The 23,122-nt window shown below is 39.4% G+C and overlaps 1 protein-coding gene across 1 annotated transcript; it reads right to left on the minus strand.

Moving 5' to 3' along the window:
* Nucleotides 1–1,203: 1,203 nt before the first annotated feature.
* On the minus strand, nucleotides 1,204–21,154 carry LOC127220757 (SHC SH2 domain-binding protein 1-like). The gene is given in 14 exon segments (XM_051182678.1): nucleotides 1,204–1,538; nucleotides 2,672–2,807; nucleotides 3,208–3,294; nucleotides 5,777–5,895; nucleotides 7,860–7,991; nucleotides 10,894–11,014; nucleotides 11,298–11,469; nucleotides 11,582–11,812; nucleotides 12,769–12,861; nucleotides 14,991–15,199; nucleotides 17,075–17,190; nucleotides 17,679–17,755; nucleotides 17,757–17,844; nucleotides 21,049–21,154. Coding segments are annotated over 14 exon segments (2,022 nt in total).
* Nucleotides 21,155–23,122: the final 1,968 nt, after the last annotated feature.

Raw genomic sequence — 23,122 nt, forward strand, 5'->3', positions numbered from 1 at the left:
ATACAGAGATGTATTTGAGATGAATAGGCATTCTTCAAACATTTCAAAAACCTACAGAATATGGCATTTAAAATGGTTTAGGGTTTTCGTGACAGTGAGACATAATTGCTCTTGGCAATACCACCTGAAACAGAAAGGAAGATGGACATTGAAGAAACTCGTTATGGAGTTTGCTTTCAAAATGGCAAGACTAGCCATGTGGACAAGATACTGCTCTTGTCTGGACTGTTTGACTTTATGCTGTATAAACTGGACATGCAGGACCCACAGAAAAGTGACTGCTGATTCAAGATGGACATTGCAACAGAGTTCCTGCTTCATGGAAGAGTCTGCGAGACAGTATGCAGGGCACAGAGTAAAGTGACTGATAAACTGCCAATACAAGAAGACAGTTTAAAGTTTCCCGTGTTGCTGAAGAGTCTGCTAGACACACTATGGCCTATGGGCTAAAGATGGAAGATTACAAAAGAACCTTGGGTGACCAGGCAGTGAGTTGTCTCTGTCGTTTCTAGAGCTTATATACTATCCTTCTGTGGTCTTTGAGGGAGTTGAAGACAGATAGTTATGGTTATAGTTTTCCTTAGTCAGGATTAAAGATAAGTTACATATAGGACTTTAGACTCACAAAGATGGAATAGATGATGAAATAGTTTCTTAAATCTTGATAAATGTTAATGGACTAAATATTGTTAACTGTGATTCTTAACTGTTGTGTTATATATTTTACTATGCTAAGGTTAAAACCCTTCTTTTTATTTAGACAGAAAAGAGGAGATGATGGGAGATGTCATTCTGTATATGTTTCTCATACTGGTTAATAATAAAGCACTGTTGGCCAATAGGAAAGGAAGATAGGAGGGACTAGGAGACAAGGAGGAAATAGGAAGTAGTAAGGAGGAGTCAAGATGGAGAGTCAGGAGAGAGCTGGACGCCAGCCGCCTCCCCGGTAAGAGAAGGCCATGTGAAGATACATAGATCAGCAGAAATGGGTTAATAATTAAAGGCAGAGCTAGCCGATAAGAAACAAGTAACCGGGCCAACAGTATTGTATCAAATACAGCGTCTCTGTGTATTATTTGGGGCGGGCGTGGCGGCGGAACAAGAGCAGGCGGCGGGCAGAAAAACCGTACTCCTTACAACATATTACAAGAATATACAGCCATGAAGCAAATGAAGTCAACTACATAAGCAGCATGATTCTTCTTAGGACGTGTTCAAAATACAACGAAATATGCCAAAACCCCCTTTGCCATTCCGCTTAAACTGGTTTCCCGTAATTTCAACAAATATCTCCTCTGACGTTATGTTGCCCTCAGCTTCTATGATCACAGGTTTGCTCAATCTTTTCTTCACCTGGCCTTTTTTCGTGGAAGTAGGAAGTGGTTCGGTTATAGTTTCACAGCTTCCCTTAGCTTGTTCAGAAAAGTCATCTGTGGCAGAATGCTCCATTTTGTTAGCAACACCCTGAAGCCTTTCTTCCAAATCTAATCCTTCTTCAGTGGCATCCACCTCTCTATTTTCCTGGATTGTATTATTGTCTGTGGAAACAAATTATAATAAAGTTAAATATACAGTCTAAACCAACAGAGGGGCATTTCTGACACAATCTATTTAGACTCAAGTATTTTCTACCAAGAGTTTATAAACAGGATTTTACTAATTCTTTACTATAAGACTCTCAGTGAATCTTCTTACAAAGTTTCCTGACACTAACAGGGTCACCAACTTTAAACTACATTTACCTTCTTCAACCTAGAACTTCAGTCACTGGACAGACATTTTCCTGGACATTTACTATCTGCTACGCTCTGCACTGGGAGCTAGTATGCAAAGTATAACGTTTTTTTTTTTTTTTTTTTTTTTTAATTTTCTTTCCTAGCTGGGTTGACGAAAAAGGAACTCAGAAATAGGAATTAGTTTCTTCCACCAGAGCTTCCCGGTCAGATTCTCTTCAACAGACATCTCAATTTTACCTTGCTGCATCCTGAGTGGAATGGACCCTGAATGATGATAAGGAGGCCTAGTCTTTAAACTAGCCTCACGATTTCCATCACCACACCAATGCTTTTACACTTCTTTATGTCTCATATTTTATTTAAAAAAAAAAAAAATCACAAATTTCCATTGTGTGCCAGAAAAGGTGGTGGTTACTTTTACCCATGCATGAAATTTTCTCATCCATAAAATTTTCCATCTTTCATCCTTCACAAATACCTACAGAAGCCACTCTGTTTTTTGTTTTGTTTTTGTTTTTTTTTTTAAACACACTTACAAGAAGACAAGTCAAATCTGAAAGCTTCTTCTTTCAAGTTTAGACTCTACAATGGCATCACCGAACTTCTGTATCTTAATGACCAAGCATATTCAATATGTTTTTGTTGTTGTCTTGTTTTGAAAAGTAATCTCTGACTCTCCGTAGCTAGGTATGACCTTGTGGTCTGATCTTCCTTCCCAAGTGTTGGGACTAGGCCTGCACTTTTGTGCACGTTAGGCAAGCACTCTCAAGTCGAGCTAAAGTGCCAGACTTCCGGCAACAATTTTTAAGGAAGCAGAAAAACTGAAGTTGTCACCAGAATTTATTGCTGAAATACTGTGAATTAGATGTAATTTTGTATTCAATAAATAAGTACATTTAAATATTTTAATTAAATTATTAAATATATCATACCACTAAGTTCATCTTGGGCATTTTCCTTTAGGTAGCGGGCACCTGTAGGCGTCACCACAGCAACTCCATAACCTTCATTGTTATGTAGGATGTTATTTATCAGAGAAATTTTGGGATCATAACAATCCGTAAGTAAGCCCTGTGACATTGAAAACAGTTGTGTTAAGGAATTGTCATATTACGCAAGTTTCATCAATTCTCTACCGTTTTCCCACACTGCTCAAAAAAATGGAAGTCAAAAGCTATGTTAGCAAGTCGTAGCAGTGAGCTCAAAGTGTTGCTGTCATTCATGCAGATTTAAAGATGACAAAAGATTACTGGAAGATCCTGGAACTCACTCTGTAGAGCAGGCTGGCTCCCTAGTGCTCGGATTAAAGGTGTCATCCAACAACTACCCAGCTACCAGAAGATTTTTTAATCACTATTAGTGTTCATAAAATATATGTATTATTTATACACGGCATGAGAAATAAACATAACTTTTTTAGGCAAAATCATTGTAAATTTTAGAGAGAGGGGGGGAAAAAAATGTTACCCACCTTAACGAGAATCCCTTCCTTGCAGTGATGGATCTCGTTGTCAGTCAGTGTACACTCAGTCTCAGGATATATTTCTATACCGGCCCCCTATAAAATATGAGGTACCAGCTTTAGAAAATCTAGAGTAGGGGCTATTGAGATGGCTGCTCTTCCAGAGTATACAGAGGGTTAGTTAGTTCCTTGCACCGGTATGGTGGCTCACGTAACACAAGCAATAAAAACCCAGAAACAGATATTGGGGTTCAAGCTGAAAAGATCAGAGAAGCAAAGCCATTTCTCACCTCTACCAATACTCAGATTGAAGTTGAAGGGGTGATGATGACATGCTCTGATTGCATCTCTAAACTGTACTGCTCTCTCCACTAGAATCCTAGACTGCTGCCTCTTCCATGTTGCTGGAGATAAATTTGTCTAAAACTGACTGCTTCTCTTCCTTATCTACCCTCTCTCCACCCAGCCATATCACTCATGTTTCCATTGCCCTAGTGCTAGAATTAAAGGCATGGGATTCCCAAGTGCCATGATCACCTTTGTGTGAGCAGATCCGTCTGCCTCTGTCTCCGGAGTCCTGGGATTAAAGGTATCTACCACCACTGCCTGACCTCAATGGCTTTGTGGCTAGCTTTGCATTCTAAAACCCCCAGGCAAACTTTATTAAATCATAAATCATAATCTTTTAGTCCAGTTTGACGGATCAGACACCCTCTTCTGGCCTCCAGAAGGTATGTCTGAGCACCAGGATTACATGTGATGCACAGACATACAAGCAGGCAAAACAGTCAAATACATGCAAATAAAATAAATATTTAAAAAGACACGATTATATAAAGGCTTAACTACTATAACTTCTTAGCTTTTCAGACAAGAAAAACACAAATTATACTTTTTTTTCCCCCCCTGAGACAGGCTTCTCTAACAGTTCTGGCTGTCCTAGAAAACTTGCTTTATAGACCAGGATGGCCTCGAACTCACAGAGATCCACCTCCCTCTGCCTACCAAGGGCTGGGATCAAAGGCGTGCGCCACCACCACCCTACAAAAAAAAAATACACTGTTTCAAAGGTAACTTTTATTAGGTCTTCCTTTTACATGTCTTTATTGTGTGGGCCTACATAACTTCACTCACCCTCTGTCTGTGTGTACACACAAGCCATCGTGTTATTTGTGGAAATCAGAAGACAACTTGTAGGTGTTGGTTCTCCCCTTATATCATTTTGGTTCTCAGACCAAAACTCAGGCTTTCGTGTTTTAACAGCAAGCATCTAAACCACGGAGTCATTTTACTGGCCTCGAATAGGCAATCCTAATCCATATGGTTCCTTTACTAAAGTGCCTACAACGCAAGCATGAAATGTGTGGATCCCAAACACACGCATAAAAAGCCAGGCAGAACAGTGTGAACCTGAAACTCCAGTGCTGGGAGGACAGAAAGGAGGGCCACTGGATTTCATTGTCTCGACAAACTAACTGAGCTCCAGATAACGTGAGAGACTCTACTTTAAAAAAAAAAAAAAAAAAAAAAAAAATTACTTAAAAAGTCATTGAGGAAGATACTCAATGTCAACTTCTGTCTTATATATATGCACAAGTACACACACACACACACACACACACACACCAGCATGCACATAAAATATATACACTTATAAAGATACACATTGCAAAAAGTACAAAGTGAAACACTTAATGCTTATTACCCATTTTCATTGTAAACATACCTATGCTGATGATATCAGTATATTTATTTAACAATTTTGTTGAAAGATGTAGTTATTTAAAACGATCACTATTTCAATAATTAGATGGAGATAAGCATTTAAATAGACAAGCCCAGGGAAGGGGTCTCATCCTCAGGGAAGCCATCACATGGCCCTAACGCATGCTCATATAGGCAGCAATAAATGATGAACAGAGGGGTTTTAAAACAGAGAGCCAATGAGGTTGGGAGGAAAAGTGCTAGAGAGGTAGGGGAGGAACTGGAGAGAGAAAAGGAGGTGCATATGTGTATGCATGCATGCATGCATGAAATTCTCAAGCACTTAAAGCAACAGCTCCAATTGTTAGAAAGAAATATTTAAGAAGTTATGATCTCTTAAAAATATTCTAAAAATTATTTACGTGTACTGTGTGTACGTCTGTGTAGGAATGTGCACAGGTGATTACAGAGGCCAGAGTCCACAAAAAGGGCGTCAGATCCTCTGGAGTAGGAGTTACAAACGGTCCATAGTCTGCTGGCAAGGTCCTCTCCAAGAGCAGTATGTATAATGCTATGCTCTTAAGCACTGAGCCACCTCTCCAGTCCCACCAGGGAATAATCTTAAGGGTCTATACTTCTTAAGGTTAATCTATCATAGGGAAAGACTATCATTTTCCCTCACAGTGCCTCGTTTATAAAATGCTACAGAGGTCTTATGTTTAACGACTACCTAAATTTTAGATGACTCGGAGATTATTAATGTCTAAATTCTGCTTGAAAGAACAGATTTACATCTTGGTATCTTACTTGCTTGACTTATTATTTTGAACTAAACACCATAATTACTTCTTCCCAAAGAAAGACAAAGCAGTACCTTGGCGCCATATACAACTGAGTTCTTCATGAAAAGTTCTGCTGTTGTGTGTACTATGACTCCCGTAGTTTCACACTGCAGTACACAGTTCTCCAGTGTGGTCTTGCCACGCCAAATCCCTGTTCACAAAAATATTCATTCAACTACTTTAAGCGATATACCAGTTATCAGAACACAGTTTACAGCTAACATTAGATGTTGTGATAACTATTTATAAAAATATCTCTCGAGACACAAAAGGCAACCTTTTTTTTACTGCCCTTTGCAGCCAAGTTAATGTGCGGAGATCATTTAAGACTATGTATGTACTTAACCTATACTGTCGGGTATTCAGCCTCTTTGAAACATAAGAATGTTTCTTACAACACCGTGGTCTCTTAGGAGTTCCAAATGCAAACAATTAGCCCACACCTTTTTCCTAGAGCCGAAAGGCTTCCTGCTGAGAAGAGTAAACTCACAATCACCCATGCTGTTGGCGATTTAGATCACTTTTCCCTACTCCTTTATTTACATATGGAGAATTAATACGATTTGCTTGTCCAGGGACCACTCTTAATAAAATAATCAAGCACATGTCTCATGAGATCAAGAAAGAAAACCAGTAAGTAGAGGTCATTCAGGTGTAAGAATGACACGATTTTTATTCAATAAGTATTTCTATAGGAAGGATGTTCTCAGAGGGGGAAAGCTACAACTTTTATCAGGGTTATGATGAAGGTTAAGATGGCTGATATTTCCAAAACGGAACGGAAAAGTAGAACGTCCCTACATACTGTGGGGATTTAGATCATACTCAGACAATGGGACATTTTCAGAGTAATATTTAAATTTTGTAACAAATTCAAATTACCAAGCAGTAGCTACTTTTGAGTTATTTTCTAAAGACTAAAAGCAATAAACAACTGGCTCAATGGGTAAAGCACTTGCTAACTATGACGACCTAAGTTTAAATGCCCAGAACTCAGACACAATAATGCACACAGGTAATCCTAGTGACCCTATAATGTGACGAGAGGGAGAGGTAGTAGACACAAGAGAATCCCCCAGAAGATCCCAGGCAAGCTAACCTGGCATAAACAGCAGTTAACAACAAAGAGACCCTGCCTCTAACAAGGTGGAAAATGATGACTGACACACAAGGTTGTTTTCTGACTGTCGCCCCAGCCCCCAAAATGGTAGGTAGGCAGGCAGGTGCACGCGCATGCGCACGAATAACTTCAAGAAACAAACAATAAAAACTGTGTGTGTGTGTGTGTGTGTGTGTGTGTGTGTGTATGTATGTATGTATATATATATATATGTATATATATATATATAATATTTTTATTATTGCACCAATGAACACCTTTGCTGGGTACCCTGGAAATACAAGAAGAACCTTGAAAGCAGGTGGATACATAGCCTATAAAACAAATACTATAGCAATGTGTTGGACTTTTGGGTGTGTCTATAACAAAGTTTCTCACACAGGCCTCTGGTATCTGTACAGCATGTATCAGAACAGCATGGTATCTGATAAAATCTCCTCAGAAATGTTACAATGCAGAGAGGCATAAAGGAAAAAGAATCGAAGAATCACATGTACAAGGGGCACATGTTCTAGCAAGGAAGAAGAGTACAGAGGTATCATGTTCATTCTTATTATAAGCACATACTCTCAGGGGAACTGATCCGCTGCTCCATTCCTGAGGATAGAGTCCCAGGAATCTAATTACTTACTACTAGGAAAAATGCCCAAAGGGTTCCATCACTTTAACACTGTTATACTAGTAGTATTAGGTGTAGTGAAATATGCCTATCAAGTCAGGGATCAGGAGGCTGAGGCAAGATTGCCATTTGTCATGATGGCTAGGTTCAGAGTGATAGATAGCCCGTCTCAAAAACCAAACCAAACCACCACAACAAAAGACTAATTGAAAAGAAACAAGCTTTCAAGAATTAGCTGAGTAATTTTTCACTATGAGGGCTCATAAATGTGTTGCACCAGTGTTTACCAGCCATCCATATATTCAAGTGGTATTAAACTGCATCTCCCAAGAAAAGTCAACTTTTCTCTCAAACAAATAATACACCAGATACTTACTTAACATTCCTTCCACAGAATCATGCTGAATAAATTTTATGCTTGAAATTTTAATTTCCATACCCTTGCAATCCACAAAAGGACCTCCTTTGCCCTTCTTTTCTATGACAATGTCATCTGGTAAACCATATCCTAAGAAAGAGAGTAAAACACTTAAGTGAAGAGGATTGCCTACATACGGAATGATTAAGATGATCTAAATGTCTAACAACAAATGAATGGACAATGAAAGTCAAGCAGATATGCACAATGGAATTTCATACAGCCATAAGGGAATGAATGTACAAAACCTGCAGGAAAATTAATGGAAGTATTAAACCAAGCAACCTAGGCCCAGAAAGAGAAACTCATGTTTTCTTTCTTGTCTACGTAGTTTCAAAATTCAGATTTTTTTTGTTTTGTTTTTTTACTTACAATGTAATTCTCTAGAGAGGCAAGGAGGAGGCCATGGACATGGACACCAGAAGCACTAAGGGAGGAGGTAGAAAGCCAGGAACATGAAACTGGAAGGATTAGGTTTGGGCAGGGATATGGGGGATAAGGTGAAGATGGGGAAAAGGAGAAAAAAAAAAAAACTAAGGAAGCATGAAAAAAACTATACAGAAACAGTACTTTATAAAGGGAAAAAAAAACTTAAAAAGAATTTAAATTAGCCAGGCAGTGGTGGTACACACCTTTGATTCCAGCACTTGGGAGGCAGAGGCAGGGGGATCTCAGCGAGCTGGAGGTCATATTGGTCTATAAAGCAAGTTCCAGGATAGCCAGAGCTGCTACTCAGAGAAATCCTGTCTTGAAAACCTCAAAAGTCCCAAAACCAAAAATAATTTAAATTAAAAAAAAAAGTTTGAAATGGAAGGACCCTCATGTATGGATAATGATGCCCAAGGCTCAGGAAACATTACAGAAGCCAGGGCATCAAATAATTTACAAATCAGAAGATTGGATAAGAGTATCATGAACTGCTGCCATCCATCCATGACATGGTCACTGCAACCATGAACAAGCAGCATTTTTGGATACCTATGCAAGACTGAGCTCTTCAGCTTCCCATCATGGATACATGAGATGTTCATGAAACCTCATTCCATCCTGAGGAGTTAGTGATCGCTAATGGTTGCTGGAGAGGAGGGGTTATCTTTTTCCATAATGGTGTAGTCATTAAGGTACTAGGTAGGAAGGAGTGGTTCATATGGTAAAGAGAGGTGATACAAGGTAACGAGAGGACAAATAAAAGCGTAACAGAGTATACGTATATAAAATTGTAAAATGAGAAGGAAAATAAGCAATGTTTTGGCTTGTTTTAAAAATAGTCCTAATAAAGTTAAAGCAATAATGAGTTTTAAAAAAAAAAAGTATCACTATTTATCAAAAAATAGCATGTTACTGACGAATGAAATCCAGATATAAATCCATGCAGCTACAACCAGTTGATTTTTAATAAAGGTGCCCAAAATATCCATTGTAGAAAAGGCAGTTCCTTTAACAGTGTGCTTTTTTAGAAAAAGATATATATATGCGTGTAGAAAAATGAAACTACATGCCTGCCCCTTATCCTGGATGGGGGGGGGGGAGAAATCCTAAATAAATTAAATGTCTAAACATAAGGCCTAAAACTCTGAAAGTGTTAGAGGAATAACAGAAAATAATTCAAGAAGTATGCATAGGTAAGGATTCCATGTATTCAAGGAAATAAGACCAACAAACAATAACTTTGCCATCATGAAATTAAAAAGTTTCAGGAAAAGGGTCTGATTAATTGAGGTAAAATGTACCCTTTAAAAAGGGACAAAATATTCTCCAGCTATACATTCAAAAGAGGAGGGCTGATTTCTTTGAGCTCAAGGCCAGCCTGGTCTATAGAGCTAGTTCTAGGACAGGCTCCAAAGCAAAACCGATAAACCCTGATTCAAACCCCTGCCCACACTTCCCCACCCCCCCCAAAAAAAAAGTCCCTCAAAAAATTAAAACAAAACAAGGAAGCCAGTGAAAAAGGAGGCCATGAAACTGAATAAATAGAGAATGCTCAAAGAAGAAGTGCAAATGGCCAATAAATTGCTTTAACCTATTTCACATTCGTAGCTATTAGGGAAATGCAAATTAAATATCACCATAGTCAGAATGACCATCATTAAGAAAATGATTGACAAATGCTGGTGAAGATGTACAGAAAGGGAAAAAGAAAAAAAAATTTTTTTTTTTTTTTTTTGTCCTCTGTGTAGCTTTGTACCTTTGTAGTACCAGGCTGTCCTTGAACTCACAGAGATCTGTCTGCTTCTGCCTCCTGAGTGCTGGCATTAAGTGTGCCACTACCACCTGGCTGCAAGAAAAATTCTTATTCATTATTAGTGGAAATGTAATATGGACTATGGAAATCATATCCATCAAATGATAGTGGATAATGAAGTTGTGGTACGTAGACACAATATACATATTGCGGTACATATATACAAAGCAGTTCTAAAAAAGAAAATATGAAATTATAAAACAAACAGGTGAATGGAAGTAGAAATATTAAGCGAGGGAATCCAGATTCAGAAAGATAAACACCTCATTTTCTCACTTATATGTGTACCCTAGTTTCTAATTTTTTATGTATTTGTATTTAGATGAGAAGGGATGCATGTATGTATGTACATGTCACAAAGGGAGGGATGTGAGAAATAATCAAACACAGGTGATATGTAAGTAAAAGGGGAACACTGGGGATCAAAAGGTTAAAACGGGGGTAGGGAAGCAAGGAGATGAGAGGCAGGGGTTGTAGCATGGGTACACTGAAACTGAACATGTATGAAGGAAGCCTGCTACATTGTAAGATAAATAACAAATAAATTCTCACACACACACACACACACAAGAAATAGATCTATCTGCCGGAACCTATACTTGTTCCTAATAGTGTACAATGTAAATATCCTTAAGGTGTCAATGCACCTCACTTGCAATCAGATGGGTTGAATCATGGAGTTAATCAAGATCGCTAACTTACTGTTTACTTATTATGAATGAAAGTTTGGTTACGATACTCCATACTCACCTTCCAATTCAATAGAGTCAGCTATGGTGCAGGTACCGTGAACCACATAATGGCCAGGACAGATAATAACAGTGTCACCCTCATGGCAGGCATTTATAGCAGACAACATATCACTATGGAACTAGAAAACAACATATTATATAAATATACATCCCCCCCACAGCCACTTAGGTATTACTTTAATCGCCTTCATGTGTCATGTAAAAAAAAATCATCTTTTTTTAATAGTGCACTTAGCCCAGTGTGTGCTTGTGCATTGCGTTCACTGAAAGAGAACAACAGTGCTCTTACTAATTGGATCTCACAGAAAACCAACTCCAGAAACTTCCTGCAAACGCCTTGTAGAATTGATGAAAATTTGGAGTTAATCAAGAGCAGTCACATAGAGTAATAATTACTTTTACCTGAATTTCTGTTTCTTCTTCTTTGCAAGACTCCTCACAAAATCTGTCCCTAAACAGAGACCGCAGTAGACCTGTCTTCATGGTGGAGGAAACCACATGGGTAACCTTCTGGCCATTTTGACGAGTGCCCTTGGGTTTCATGACAAAGTTGTCAGGATAACCGAAAAGATATCTTAAAAAAAAAATAACAACAAAAACAAAACAAAACAAAACAAAAATCATCAGTTCTCACTAACATAGCTAGAAAGATATGCTAAATAATTAAGAATAATAAGAACACATACCTCAACAAAGGATTATCAAAGAGTTTTAGGTGCCGTTTCCAGAATTCAATGTCTGAAAACAAATTTAGCCCTTCCATCAGCATCTTTGACTGCTCAGCATAATTAGAAGTTGTCAAACTACTACTCATCAGATTTAAATATTTGATGTAACTGAATTCACATTCACCCAAAACATATTGGTAGTAATGAACATGTCCTGAGGGAACTCGATCTTCAAGTATATCATAATACCTGAAAGTTTAAAACCAAATTGAAAATCCATTCTCTTTTCCAGAACATTTTCCAATCATTAACATGTGATTTAGTCCCCCCCCCCCACCCCCCGAGACTTTAGCTTATTTTACCATTAGTGTTAGCACTCTTTTGTGCTATCTGAGCAATACTGAGGATCGATTCTTAAGGTACTATCTCAGTTGAATATTATTCAGGGAACGGAATATACAAGAATAAGGGTCCCAAACGTATAGGTGTCAAGGGGGGAATGGAGAGGAATGAGAAACAGATTGTTGTGGCTAGGAGGACTTTCATAAACTGATGACTTATTCCAAGCAACTTTATTAACAAGTAGAGCATCTTCTATACTGCTTGCAAGGGGCCAAATGGCCAAGGTCAGCAGAAAGCTAAATCAGATGTTGGCAAAGAAAACAGAGGGACTCCTCATACCTTAGGACTGATAACCACAGTGCTTAAGAGCGGAAAGCCAGGTTTCCAGCAGCCAAAAGTAACTCTTTCAAGCCTCTGGAATCAGCCCCACACTGGGATCTTGCCAAGTTTGCCTCAAGTAAGGACACACAACTAGAGTTCTCTATTCCCCTTTCCTTTTCATTGGGATCTCTGAGGATGCCCTGGGTTGGTCCAGATTCCAACAATTCAGATTTACAAGGTTTTAACCTAGATGTTTTTAAAATTCTACTTTTAAGTTAAATTTAGTTCTTAAGTAGAGCCAGGCATAGTGGCACACAGGCCCTATTACCACAATACTAGTGAGAATGAGGTAGGACAATCACAAGTTCAAAGCCAAGTTGGCCTATAGAGTCTATCTCAAAGCAAAACAGAAGTGTTCTCTCTCTCTCTCTCTGCAGGTTGTATGTTTTCCCCTACAAGGTTTATTTAATAAATTGTCATGATCGCACTACTTGTACATGAGAAGCTCCTGTATACCTACCACATCAGTAATAAATACTTACAATCTCAGTCGAGGTTCAACACATCGGACAAAATAGCCATACTCATCCTCCTCTTCTTCATCCCAACCTCTCCAAATGTTTTCGTAGAAAAACCTGCAAAGAAGCTTAAGCTTAAGCTACTGGCTCAAAAGGTGGGTATTGTGGTTTGAACATGATATGTCCCCCATAGGCTCATGTGAGTGAACACTTGGTCTCCAGCAGGTAGCAATGTTTCGGAAGGTTCAGACATGTTTAGGGGATGGAGTCTTGCTGAAAGAAATACTGGGCACAAGGCTTTATAAGGTTTTATCATAGCTGTACTTGCAGTCATTTCTCTGCTTCCATTCTACCTATTCAAGTTTTGGGGATGGCATCATACTGCTGCTACCTTGCTTATTATGATGGTCTAGGTTCCTCTCTGGAGCAGTAAGATAAAAGAAACCCTTTCTTTGGTTGTTTTTGTTGAGGTATTGTGTCGTATAACAATAGTATATAAAACTTTAGTTTTATAGATCAGAAAGGTATTTTATGTTTTAAGCGCTGGAATTCTGGAGAGGTAAAAGATAAAAAGGAAATCAAAGAAGTCCTACCAACCAACAAATCAAGTACACATTATTTTCTAAGATAAGTCAATATGGGGTATTTGCTACAGCTGGCAAGTCATAAAGGCCCTCAAGTCAGTAAGTTTATCTACAATATTGTAATGCTGTTGTTAAAGTGATTCGTTCTTGTTTTTTCAAGGGGGTGGGATGGGGTGAGGTTTTTTTTTTTTTTGTTTTTTTTTTTTTTTTTTTTGGTCTGTCTAGTTTTTTTTTTTTTTTTTTTAAGATAAAATTATAATCTGTAGACCAAGCTGGCTTTGAGCCCCTAATTTTGCCTCTACAGGTGTGTATCACCAGCAGCCCTGGCAAGATTTCCATTGTATAACAACTATTTACTGATGGCAGTGTCATTTGTTTAGGCAGTAAAGAAACTGGGGTTTAAATGTTGTTTTAAATGTATTATTCCAGGTGAGATGCTGACTTTGCCAAAGGATTGATGTCTAGTGGGCAGATCAATGTAGCCTTTCCCTCTTCCGGGGGACAAGGGATAAAGATATAACAGACAGATATTAATCTAAGACTTACTGTTTTTAATTAAAGCAGTGAATGAGATGATGCAGGGACTTCATATATAGAGAGAGCATTAGATCCCAACCATGGCTACACATTACAGTCCCCTGGTATACTGCCAAGACTTTTATTTCCTACTTGGGTGGTGGTATATACTTTTAGTCTCAGTCCTTGGCAGGCAGAAACAAGTAGGTCTCTGTGAATCTGAGGTCAGTATGGTCTACATATTAAGTTCCAGGTCAGCAAGGGTTATATAGTGAGTCCATCTCAACAAAAACAACAACAACAACAACAACAACAACAAAAAAAAAACTTAATCAAAACCAATAAATCAGATTCTCAGAGGGAAGAGAAACATCTGTATTTTCTTTAAAGCTTCCAAGACATTAACATACTATGGAAAAATTTCCAAACATATAATAAAAGAAATCACAGACAATATGAATAGCAGCTTCAAAATTTATCAATTCACAGGTAATTTTTTCCCATTTCTACCAACTCACTTACACCCCTTCTCTTCTATATCATGTTCATACTTGATTAGTTTTTACACCAATCTCAGATAAACTATGTACTCATTTTTAGCACGTATTTTTAAAGCGCTTCTGCAAACTTTAAATCCCTTCCATGTAAACTCCCAATTTTATATGCTCTTTCAAATTCACTTGTAGTATGTTGGTCAAATGCCTTCCGCTTTTCCACCTGGTAAATAAATTTCATATCTAGCTCAATTATCTATACCAACACAGTATCAGGTACTTATGTATGACTCACTATGCATCTCTTCCAGAGATTATCTTTTTTTTTTCTTTTTTCCATCTTTTATTGAGCTATACATTTTTTTCCCCACTACCTGCCGCCTATGCTCCCAATTTACAGAGTTTACTCTTTCAAAGCAGAAACCTAGGAGCCTCAGCCTCCCAAAGGACTCATACATCACCTTCCTAGATGCTTGAGTCCAGCTGCTCTGGACTTGGAAGTGATGACAAGATTTTCCTAGGGTGTGGATGTGCAAAGGTAAAGACCTTTCCTAGGGTTTACAAGGACTTACACGACAGAAAAGGACTGGAATTACTTCACTTAATTTACAGTTTTGACCACAAGGTTACATTCATCAACATCCCTTTCTACCTGACATGCTCAATTGCAAGTGCTTTCTGGTGAGTTTCCTGTGAATCATCCGACACCACCCATAACTCCTGTAGAGGCCGCTGAGACTCGTCCCGGTCCAAAAACCCCTTCATATCGTCCAAGGTATAATCACAACACTGGGATTCATAGACAAATGGTTCTGAAAGTCTCACTACTGCCTTCAAGGCTGAAAAGTTCACGTTTGTAACCTGAAATTCAAAATGATGTTACCCAGAATCAAAACTATAACATATAAAAAATACGATTTATAACCTAGTCCAGTCACTTTCTACCTCTCCCATCCTGTGCATATGACAGTTTCTAATTTTCAAGGACCCAGAAAGAAGTTGTTCAAACATTTCAACATTACTACTACTACTACTACTAGTACTATTATTATTATTATTATTATTATTATTATTATTATTATTGCCCCTTATATTTATTTTGCTGTACCTCTGCTTTCTGTCTTTAGTACAAAATTTCATTGTATTTTTAATTTTTTTTTCTTATTTTACATATCAATCCCAGTTCCCTCTCCCTCCCATCCCCCACTGCCCCCTCCTCCTCCCATCCCATTCCCTACACACTACACAGGGAGGGAGAGGCCTTTCAGGAGGGATCATCAAAATCATTTAGAGTATGGCCTATGCCTTCCCACCTGTGGTTTTAAAGATGGTTTTATTTCTCCCCTTTGGACTTTCAGCTAATTCTGTTTGTGAACTCTTCATTAGTGGGTAATCTCTTCATGTATTCACATAATCTTGCATTTTCTTATTCCTTGCTTCCCTTGTATTTTCTTCTTTTTCCAGCCTCTCTCCTTATCTCATTAACTTAACAATATACAGATTAACTAACTCTAAATAATTTTTAACTTCAAAGCACATTCTCCATGATGCATTAGTGAACTTTAATCAACTTTAAGTATATTTCTATATCTTCTAAGGTCAGCGTTGAGCTAGCATAACTGTTCTCACTGAGTGGCAGTGGAAACTAAAACCTCAAGAGGAAGCTGTCCATGTAAGATCTCTAAGTAAAACCAGAGCACTTATCTAACCAACAGGTGTGCAAATTTCATCACAAAATACACAAGCAGGTGGGGAAAAAAAAAAAACTGTCAGGATGCCTCCAAAATAACACAATTTTCAGTTACTAAAGTCAGACACTAAAATATATAAAATGTCAGATGACAATGTCAAAAGTTTACTGGCATAGGTTTGTATTTATACATTTGTGGTAAAGAACACAGAGAGTTTGGCAAGGCTCAGCAGATAAAGGTGCTTGCTGCCACGCTGACTGCCTGAGTTCAATGCCCCGGATCTGCAAGGTGGAAGGATAAAACTGATTTCCACAAACTGCTCTGACTTCCCCATGTATGCATTCACACATGCGAGCCAGCACACACACACACACACACACACACACACACACACACACACACACACAATGAATAGATAATATGACTTTGTAACAAAGAAACAAGAAAAGAGATCATGAAAAGGGAGGAAAAGATGTTAATGGGGTATAAAATGGAGAGGATAACTTCACATGACCTGTCATATCTACATAACCCCAACTGGATGGCATTCCCCTACACATGGAATTGGGGTGGGGGGATGGGAGGGGAGGGTGGTTAGAGTCCAGGTGAGAGGGAAGAGAGGGTAAATGGGAGAGAGGGAGGGGTGGAGGGAGGAAGAGGGAATTGGGATCGACATGTAAGATAATAAATAAAAGAAATGCTTTGACTCCAACAAAAAAATAAATAAATAAATAAAAATAAAATGGAGAGGATAAAGGAACACAATGAACAGAAAGCGGGAGCTGAAAACTAACTTGGGGGAGGGAGGGAACCATGTAAAAGGGCTTTGTGGGGAGGACAAGAAATGAGAACAAAGTATGTCATAACATGTATGAGGATGTATTATGAAAACCATCACATATAACCTCAAAAATGTCCAGCGATTGATTCCCCAGGAGGATTAAAAACAACAATCCGATTAATTCAATTCAGGACCTGGAGAACAAAAAGTCAGAAACACAGAGAAAAGCTTGGTAAATGCTTCCATTAAGATAATTCAACTTACCTCAACAAGCACCTCAAACAGCTCAGTGCGCCAGACTGCACACCATCCAGATGGCTCAAGGACCTTTTCCAAGAAGCTGGCTATGAATTCCTTTACCTCAGAGGCCTTACAGTTAACTACAAATTAAGAATTGGAAAAGTATAAATGAGAAGAAGTTAATACATTGACCTGAATCCATTTTCTCAAAACAAATGGCAACCCGAGGACAATCTACTTACAAAATAAAACTGTGAAAAGACCCCCTGAACATGGGTCTCAGAGAGAAGGCCTGGGCAGTCTAAGGCACCTCAGACAGTGGAAGCAGGATGTATTCCTGGTGCACAAAAGGACCTTGCGAGCACATTCCCCATGGAGGGATACTCCCTTAACCTCAAGACAGGAAGGAGAGAAGGCCTAGTCCCTACTCCAAATGACTTGACAGAGTTTAGATGACCCCTCCTGGAGAGTATCAGGGTGGGGTGGGAAGGGAGGGTGGTGGTGGTGGGGGGGACATGAGAGGGTAGGAGAAAGGGAGAGAGGGAAGGAGAGGGAACTGGGTTTGATATGTAAAATAAAAATAAAAAAATAAAGTATAGTTAACAAAATATTTAAAGAACTTTCTCACCTAAAATGTAATCTTGATAGGCTCTGCATCTCTCATCAAACGAAAGTTCATTTGTTTGGATAATCTGTGGAATTTTTTTTTCCTTCTGGCACAAGAGTGTTTACAGTAGCACCTGGCGTGGTATGACAACTTGGATCATTGCACGGATCTGCATCCTTGTATGAACCTAAAACAATAATAAATAATATGACAAACTCAACTATCTAGTTATTATATAGTCCTCCTATTTAGATAATCCAAACAAAATAAAAATAAGGATCCTGAGGACGAATGCCCTACTTAACTTCCCATGATCCGTAATGTCACTAGTTATTAAAGCTTAAACATCTTGAAATCTAAATTTTACTTCACACAACAACCAGTTAGGAAAATTCAGATATTTTTGTTACTACCTGTGATGATTCTGGAAGCCACACAAGTTCTCTTTCAAAGGTAACAGTTATGATTTCCAAAGACTTTCATTTGCAAGAGTCTAAGCCTGTGTGGGGATATGTATACATGAGTACATATGGCCAGAGGCATTAGAACTCCCTGCACCTGGAGTTACAGGCAATTCTAAGTCACCCACTGAAAAAACAGTACTCTCTCTAGGCCCAGCGGTTAAAAACATGGACTATTCTTGCAGAGAACCAGAGTTCAATCCCTAGCACCTGTGTGGCTGCTCACAGGAAATCAAATGCCCTCTTCTGGCCTGTGAAAGCTGTTGCACGTACATGGCATGCATGAACCCACACAAGCACACATGTATCCCTGGGAAAATTTTACATTAATTTCTACAAAATAGCAATGGAAAGGAACAGCATTCCTACACTCCTTCTCCATACGAGTGTGGAGACTTTTATTTTTCTACACTATGAGACTATTAGTGACCCCTCAACATATAGAATGAGATCCTTGATTAAGACAACGAGGTAGATTTCTAATTCCAGTAACTCTGTGTAAGGCAACTAGTAGAAAATGTAAATCACTTTAGACATAAGCTATGTGTCATTAGTTTTCTAAGCTATGATAAGACACTAGCATACCTAATCCTATGTAATAAGATTTTTATTATTATTATTTTTTGTAGGCAACGTGGACAAAGTGATTACTAAATAAATAATGCTAGTTAGTGGTAGCTCTTAAGACTTGGCAAAGTGCTTTCCTGAGGTCTCAGGGAAGGTGGGTGAAATTTCTACTAGTCTTTCTCCCCTTTCCTTCCTTTATTGCCTCTTTCTGTTTTCTCCTTTCCAGTTTCTTGTCTGTGAGGCCACCAGGATTATTGACTAATGTATACCCAAGGGTCACAGGAGGGTTTGAATGACAATGGTTCCCATAGTCATATATCTGAATGTTTGGTTACCAGTTGAAGGTCCATTTAGGAAAGATTAGAAGGTGTGTCACTGCTGCATGAGGTGTCACCTATGCTTTGAGGTCTGCCCTCTCTCTCTCTCTCTCTCTCTCTGCGCCTCCCCCTCCCTCCATTGTGAAAATGTACCACATTTTCTTCATCCAAACTTTGGTTGAGGAATATCTAGGTTGTTTCCAATATCTGATTGTTTATTAAACAAACAAAAACTCCCAAAAGCACTACAAACACAGTTGAGCAAGTGTCTTTAGAAGAGGATGGATTGTCCTTTGGGGGATATGCTCAAGATTGGTGTACTTAGATCTTGAAGTGGATCTATTCTGTTCCTGAGAAAAAGCCATATTGACTTCCATAGTGGTTGTATGAATGTGCACTCCCACCAATAATGGAGGATTGTTCCCTGAGGGCCCCTGCATGGACCCCTGAGGCACCTTGAGCAAGCCTGAAGCTGGTGGCTGGAACTCCTTGCCCCAAGGCTGTTGTTGGTACTCTTCCTGTTTTGATAACACACCTGGTGAAAACACACACCTTGTAGGGAGGAGCTAAGCCTAAAATTCCTGTAATTTTTCCACTTTGCTTTAAGTCAGTATTTAAGTCCGCTCTTTCCCCCTCAATAAACGGTATTCGGCATTTCTACATTACCATTGAACGAAGGACCCGCTGTCTTGCCTTTATTTCAATCTCTAGTCCTTCGCCAGATTCTTGGAATAGATGGTAGCCAGGGCGCTACAGCTCCCCTTGCTCCAAAGCTCATGAGGATTTAGGTATGGAGCAAGGGGAACAACATGAACATGCTTTCAACATTTGTTTTCCACAAACTATAAACAGTGAATTTCTACATACATTACAGAAACAAACAAACAAACAAAAAACAAAAACAAACAAACAAACAACTTGGTAATCTACAGTGTTTCTGCTGTAAGACGATAAAAATCACATGAGAGCTGGGTGGTGGTGGCACAGGCTGTTTATCCCAGTACTTGGGAAGCAGAGTCAGGCGGATCTCTGAGTTCAAGACCAGCCTGGTCTGAGTTCCAGAACAGACTCCAAAGCTACAGAGAAACCCTGTCTTGGAAAAAACAAACAAAAACCAAAATAAAACAAAAATAAGAAAACAAAAAAAAAAAAAAAACCAACAAAACCACCGGAGATAAAAACACAGCATCACTAAATCAATCAAAACAAAAAAGAGAGAGAGAGAGAATGACTAATTCAGTGCCCTTATGTTTTCTCACCTTAACAGAAGGGATTCCACTACACGTTGTACCTGAACATGTTGATATAAACTAGCTTTAAGAAATTAACGAGGAAGGGGAGAAATTAACAGGGTCCGGCATGGTGTTTCAGACCTTTAACCCCAGCCAGTACTTGGAAAGCAAGAGGCAGGTGGAAGTCTGAGTTCCAGGCTGGCCTGGTCTACACAGTGAGTTTCAGGTCAGCCTAGGCTGTGTAGAAACCCCCTCCTTAAAACAAAACAATACAGTAACTGGGAAGTAGCTCAGTGGTAGAGTACTTCCCTAGCATATGAAACAACCTAAGCTGGCAAATAAAAATTAAATTGGGAATAGGATTTCCATGGCCAAATACAAAGAACTTGAGGGTTAGAAGGACTGGCTCACTTCTATTACTGGATTCTACTCCAAACCAACTGTGCAGACTGTGGGCATCATCTGTCCTCAGTGCATGGGACAGATATTTACAGCAGAGTTAAGCTTGTTTTCTAAAAGTGAGAATGTAGCTCATGATCACTTAGTTGCAGGTTAAAAAAAAAAAAAAAAAAAAAAAAAAAAAAAAAAAGAAAGAAAAAAAAAAATCTTGGCCCAACACACAAATGAGTACAAAGCTCCCTGTGTTCTTTCGATTTGCGGGATTCCTGGCCAGATCCCACTCCCTCTACTCTCCCGAAGCTGACTCAAGAGGACAGGACGGAGAGCCTAAGGTGGCAACAGTACCTCCTGAGTCAGAGTCGTGAGTGGGTGCAGGTTCCCACAGCCCTCCCAGGACAGCTGACGACGTGCTCACCTTCCTGCCGGGACTCGGGATCCTCCTGGGCCGCCGAGGTGGGGCTCGCAGGAACCATAACTCCAGGCTCCAGAAGTACTGTACCTTGCAGCAGTTCTCCAGACATTACAAATGAATGCAGGCGCGGGTGGCGGCTGCGCACCAGAAGCTATTCTTAGGCTTCCTGCAACTACCCTGACAGTGCTTCACCACCACCTAGCTCATGGGCTGACTGAGCTGGACCAAGCTCCTGGACTGGTCTCTGGTTTAACCAACCAACAAAAGGAAGTTCAATGTTGATATAAATTTGAATGATTTCTCGAAGCAAACAAACAAACAAACAAACAACAAACAAACAAACAAACAGAAAGGGAGCCTGGATGTTGAAAATACTAGAAAAGACAATTAAAATGAGATGAGTATGATAACGCTATCTTGTTTTGACTACATGTTTTGTTTGATTAGAGAGTTCTCAGCCCAGTCAGCCTTGGAAATACATATAAAATTTCACTGGCCTTGACAATTGTCCAGATGTATTAACTGAGCTTGGGCACCAAGAGATTTTTCAGAGGCCCCAGGCTGCTCTTGGCCTGGCCTTCACCAAAAAAAAAAAAAAAAAAAAAAAAAAAAAAAAAAAAAGGGGGGGGGGCTTAAATTAAATTTTTTTATCAACTTATTTTGTAATTTTCCAATATCAGTTCTTCCTCCCTGGAGAATCTCACCCAATAATCCAGTGTTAGAAGTACTGTCACGGCTACAACCAATGAGGAAGAAAGTCCAGTGCTGCTTATGGAGCTAAGGAAACTGAGAAAAGTAACATTTCAGGGTTGTAAGTCTCCCTCCCTCTCTCTCTCTCTCTCTCTCTCTCTCTCTCTCTCTCTCTGGATAATAGGCAACCACAAAACCCAACTGAAGTTAAGAAAAAAAGAACTTTGTATAAAATATAAAAATTTAGTACATAACCAATTAAAGTTTCTTCTATAACAAAATATATGAGGAGACATAACTTTTTATTGAAAATGTAAACTTAAGTTCTTCCTTCTTAAATGTTTATCCTTTTTATTATTTTTTCTTGTTTTACATATCGATCCCAATTCCCTCTCCCTTCTGTACACCCTTCCATCTTCCCATGGACCCGCAGACCCCGTTCCATCCCATTCGCCACCGCTCCACAGCTAGGATGAGGTCTTTCAGGAGGGATCATCAAAATCTGTCAACTCATGCTGGATAGGGCCTAGGGCCTCCCTCCTGTCTCTAGGCTAAGGGAGTATCCCTCCATAGGGAATGTGTTCCCAAAGTCCTTTCATGCACCAGGGATGCATCCTGGTTCCACTGTCAGAGGTCCCTTAGACTGCCCAGGCCTTCTAACTGAGACCACGTCCAGGGGGTCTGAGTCGGTATAATGCTGGTTTCCCAGCTGTCAGTCTGGGGTACATTAGCTCCCCCTTCTTCAGGTCAGCTGTCTCTGTGGCTTTCTGTAGCTTAGGCTTAACCCCTTTAATCATCACTTCTTCCTCTCTGCAACTGGATTCCAGGAGTTCTGCTCAGTGTCTTGCTGTGGATGTCTGCTTGTGTTTCCATCAGCTACTAGATGAGGGCTCTGGGATGGCATATGAGGCAGTTATCGATCTCATTATGAGGGAAGGGCATTTAAGGTAGCTTCTCCACTATTGCTCAGATTGTTAGTTGGGGGTCATTCTTGTAGGTCTATGGACATTTCTCTAATGTCAGCTTTCTCTTAAAACCTATAATGTCTCCCTCTATCATGGTATCTCTTTTTTGCTCTTGTCTATTCGTCGTCCCCAGACTCAATGATTCTGGTCCCTGATGTTCTCCTCTCCCCTCCTCTTCTCCCCTCCTGACTCCCTCTCCACTCACTGCTCACCCTCTCCCAATACGCTCAGGAGATTTTGTTCCTTTCCCCTTCTGTGGGGGACCTTGTATGACACTCTTAGGGTCCTCCTTGTATCCTAGCTACTCTGGCAGTATGAATTGTAGGCTGGTGATCCTTTGCTCTAAGTCTAAAACCCATATATGAGTGAGTACATACATTGTTCATCATCTTTTTTGTGACAGGGTTACCTCACTCAGGATG

The sequence above is a fragment of the Phodopus roborovskii genome, unplaced genomic scaffold (assembly GCF_943737965.1).
Source record: "Phodopus roborovskii unplaced genomic scaffold, PHOROB, whole genome shotgun sequence".
Taxonomy (NCBI): domain Eukaryota; kingdom Metazoa; phylum Chordata; class Mammalia; order Rodentia; family Cricetidae; genus Phodopus; species Phodopus roborovskii.